The sequence below is a fragment of the Haemaphysalis longicornis genome, unplaced genomic scaffold (assembly GCF_048455015.1).
Source record: "Haemaphysalis longicornis isolate Haplotype H1 unplaced genomic scaffold, Haemaphysalis longicornis Haplotype H1 scaffold_171, whole genome shotgun sequence".
Classification (NCBI taxonomy): Eukaryota; Metazoa; Arthropoda; class Arachnida; order Ixodida; family Ixodidae; genus Haemaphysalis; species Haemaphysalis longicornis.
In genome coordinates, this window is record NW_027526277.1 from 339,637 (window position 1) to 344,505 (window position 4,869).

Below are 4,869 nucleotides of genomic sequence, written 5' to 3' on the forward strand. Positions count from 1 at the left end.
AGAAAAGTCCAGTTGATGATTTTTAAAGACGATAGTCTTTCTTGCGCTACTTAAACGCAGAAATTTTGGTCTGTCTGTGTCTCTGTCTGTCTGTGAAAAGAGAATTTATTACAAAACCACATATCAGCGCGCAGCGACTAGTGGTAACAGCACTGCCCTAAAAACAGAAAAAAAAACAATCACTGTCTGTCTGTCTGTGACTCGATTCAGCCACCCGAGCGCAATAATCTTATATACCCGCAGCCAAATCTACACGTCTAAGCCCGGTGTCAATTTTCATGCTTGTCAACATTGTTGAACAGAACAAGACATTACTTAAATATAAGGCAGAAAATCAAAACATAAGTGATAGTTGCAGTGTTCCTTTATTTAAAAAATCACGGATACTTGGTTTTTGCGATAGCAAATGAAATACTACATCAACTGCAGAAAGCCGTCGCCTGCTGTTGTCGGAGCTCCTGGCGGCATTTAAGAAATCAAACGGTAACAGTAACGAAAGGTTTCACTGGATAGGTTTTGCCTTCCGCTCTGAACGCTCGCGGAGTAGGGTAACGTGGTTTTATAAATGTTGGAGTAGGTTGCCTCTATTCACGCTAGTCTCCGCCGTACGGCAGCGCTGGCATCGAGGCACCCGACTTGGTAGAACGCGGTAAATTTAAATTATCTTGAGCAAACCTCTATCGTGGTATCTTGGGAGGAACGAGACGGGAGAGGAACAGCCTGGGAGGTGAGCGGAAAAGAGAAGCGAGGCATTTTACTTGGCAGGGGCGCCAGTCGACTATCGTCTTTCGTCGACATTTGCAACGGAAGGAACAGATACGCAGCCATTTTTTGTGTTTCTTGTATTTTTGGTTTTCCGAAATTTCTGCGAATAAAAAGGCTACTAACCTGCTTCTGCTCATCATCACCATCATCATCCCCATCACTACTATAGAAGCTGACCCCCCTCAGAAAAAACCTGGATCCACCCCTGCGCACACACGCGCACACACACACACACACACACACACACACACACACACACACACACACACACACACACACACACACACACACACACACACACACACACACACACACACACACACACACACACACACACACACACACACACACACACACACACACACACACACACACACACACACACACACACACACACACACACACACACACACACACACACACACACACACACACACACACACACACACACACACACACACACACACACACACACACACACACACACACACACACACACACACACACACACACACACACACACACACACACACACACACACACACACACACACACACACACACACACACACACACACACACACACACACACACACACACACACACACACACACACACACACACACACACACACACACACACACACACACACACACACACACACACACACACACACACACACACACACACACACACACACACACACACACACACACACACACACACACACACACACACACACACACACACACACACACACACACACACACACACACACACACACACACACACACACACACACACACACACACACACACACACACACACACACACACACACACACACACACACACACACACACACACACACACACACACACACACACACACACACACACACACACACACACACACACACACACACACACACACACACACACACACACACACACACACACACACACACACACACACACACACACACACACACACACACACACACACACACACACACACACACACACACACACACACACACACACACACACACACACACACACACACACACACACACACACACACACACACACACACACACACACACACACACACACACACACACACACACACACACACACACACACACACACACACACACACACACACACACACACACACACACACACACACACACACACACACACACACACACACACACACACACACACACACACACACACACACACACACACACACACACACACACACACAGAGACAGATAGAGAGAGGAGAGAGAGAAAGAGAGATGCGCCCAGTTTGGACCTCTCGAAAATTGCCTCTGCAATACGCAAAAAAAAAAAACAATCAACAAAGATATTGCCTTTTTCAGGTGCCCCATTTCTTAAGGGAGATTTCCCGTGCCATCCGGGTCAGTTTCGTAAGTATTGCGCCCCGCAAAAGGTCCGGGCCGGAAAGTCGCTTGTGCTTAGTATTTCACCGGTGTAGGTTCCCGGCACATGGTGCTATTCACACAGTCACAGAGAGCCGCGGAGGACGCTCAACCTCCACTCGGAGAGCGCAGTTAGCGAATGGAGCGCAGTTTTGCTATTAAAATGTAAAAATTTCGCGTGCCGCACGAGTTCGCGCGAATTTTTCAAATAACGGGAACTCGATCGGTGCGGCAGAAAATAAAGCGTGTCACAGGACATGTGGGTGAAAGTTGAAGTGAAATGGATCGGAGACAGTCAGCAGATAATGTAAAGCCGGGGCGTGCAGCGACATAACTAAAGCTATACTTTTTATGCCACAAATTTTGCGCCTATCCCAGAAGGAGTAGGGCGGGGGGGCATGGCCACCTTCACCCCTCCACCTGCGCACGCCTATGCTGAAGAGCAGAACGCACATGAGCAGAAGCGCACGAACATATACACAGGCGCGCCCGTATACGGACGCACACATACACAAACACCCTAGATGGATTACCAGGACTAGTGTGGTTTTTCACTTATCTCCATCGCATACCCTTCATTATTCCGTGGAGTAGCAAGCTGCGCAACGATCAGGGTGTCTCTTCGATGACGTCAATCATTTCCGACCCTCTCCATCTACTCCTCCGTCCACTGACCTTTGTGTCCGTACGTGTTGCTGTCTGACACTGCAGTAATTGCATTTCACGCAGGGACGATTAGCAGCAGCGCAGAGAGAGAGAGAGAGAACAAGACTTTATTGAGAATATCCGGCGTGCGGGTGCGGATCTGGCCACGCAGGGCTTCTCCGCACCCTATCTAGCTCGTGGCTATGTAGACCTCGAGGGTGGGCCTGCGTCGCGACGTCGGCTACTAGGTGAGTCCGCTCCCGCGGGAGGGTCCCCCGTTCGCTCTTGCCGGGCCAGGGCGTCCTCGAGCCGCTGGATGGCGAGCAGCTGCGCCGCAGAGTCGGGCGAGCTGATGTACTCCACAATGTCTGGCGGTAGTGAGTCCGGCTCGGCACCGTCTTGCTGCACTTCACAGCCCCACATGATGTGGGCTAGAGTTGCTGGTTCACGCGCACAAACACTGCACTGCACTTGCACATAGTATCCGGGGCACACGTGTCGGGCGAGGGCCGGCGTGAGCACCGTGCGGGTCTGTAGTTGTCGGAGAAGGACGCCTTCGCGTCTGCCCAGCCTCGGGTGAGGCGGAGGCAGCGCTCGGCGCCCCTCTCGGTACCACGACAGGATGTCGCCGTACGTGGTCAGCGGTTCCGCTTGGAGGCCGACGTCTCCCGCGGTCGAGGCGCAGGGGGGCGCCGCACGGTGCGCGAGCTCGCGTGCGACGGCGTCTGCTGTCTCGTTGCGGTTGGCCGCTCCTCCGGCGATGGGTCCGACGTGTGCCGGGAACCATCTGATGTTGGTTGTGGTCGACTTGCGCGTGGGGAGCAGGCGGGCTGCCGTTTCCCCGATGCTGCTTCTGGCGAAGTTGGTGATGGCCGAGCGGGAGTCGCTCAGGATGGTTGTGGTGTCGGGGTCGCTTCGTAGCGCCAGTGCGATGGCAGCCTCTTCTGCTTGCTCGGCGCCGGGGGAGCGGAAGCTGCAGGCGTTCAGGATGCTTCCGTCCGTGGCGCGGATCACTACGGCCACGAAGGTGTGGGGTCTGTCCGGGAGTTGGGCGACGTCCACGTATACCGCCGTGTTGTCTGTAGCGTACGTCTCCGCGAGTGCGCGGGCTCTGGTTCGCCTTCGCTCCTTGTTGCGGTCCGGGTGGACGTTGCGCGGGAGCGGTGCGACGACCAGATGTGTCGAGGGACCACGAGCAATCAATTGCATTTCTAGCGAGAAACCATAATTTACAGCTTCATTTCTGACTAGATTTATAGATTCTACCTGGAATCCACAGCTTCTAACTAGAAAAATTCTTAGTCTAGCTAGATACGATTGTTTCCAACTTGCAGGTTTTTTTCCCTTCCAGCCTGACTGACAAATGCTAGCTGGAAGTTATAGCTGCCTGCCGGAACACAATCTCAATCCAGGTAGAAATGTGCTAGAAACTGAATTTCTAGCTCATTTCTACCTATTCCATTCTGCCTATTTCTAGCTAGAAGAAATTTCTGGTTCAATAATCCAGCTAAAAAATATATTATTTTCACCTGGTATGTTCGGACGCCATTACGAAGGACCTTCTTTCGGACGTCCTTTCCTGCCCAAACGTAGCAGCGGTGTTATCCAGCCACCGCCCGCCTAATCGGGAACGTGCACTTCAGCCTGGAGTGCATTTGAGCAAAAGAGTTAAGCACCTGTTGAGAAACATCCGTCGACCTCCCCAAAACAGCATGAAGCTCTTTTCGCCACTTAGGTGGCGTCAATGACGGTTACCACGAACTATACGATGTTCTCTTAACAGTCACGACGACGAAGGGAAGCTGATATGCAAGGCTCAACGCGTCAATCTTGTGGTCAATACGTGGCGTGCTAAGAATAACCCTACAAATGCGCGAAATGACGGACGTCCTGCTTTCAGTAGGCATCTATATCACAACAGCGAAACGAGAGGGTGAACGCGGTCGAGACGGGTTCCGGGTACTGTCTAGCGATAAGTGGCTTTTATCTCACTTCTTTGCCTGCTCGGCGA

At 51.9% G+C, this 4,869-nt stretch overlaps 1 protein-coding gene across 1 annotated transcript in view; it reads right to left on the minus strand.

Annotated features, from left to right (window-relative positions):
• The window catches only part of LOC144166462 (uncharacterized), a 72,055-nt gene extending 67,518 nt beyond the window's left edge, over positions 1-4,537 (minus strand). Inside the window, exon 1 of the mRNA XM_077695973.1 lies at positions 4,388-4,537. Within this exon, the coding sequence (XP_077552099.1) occupies positions 4,388-4,407 (20 nt within the window). The 5' untranslated portion in view covers positions 4,408-4,537. The remainder of the gene's footprint in view (positions 1-4,387) is intronic.
• Between the last annotated feature and the right edge of the window lie 332 nt (positions 4,538-4,869).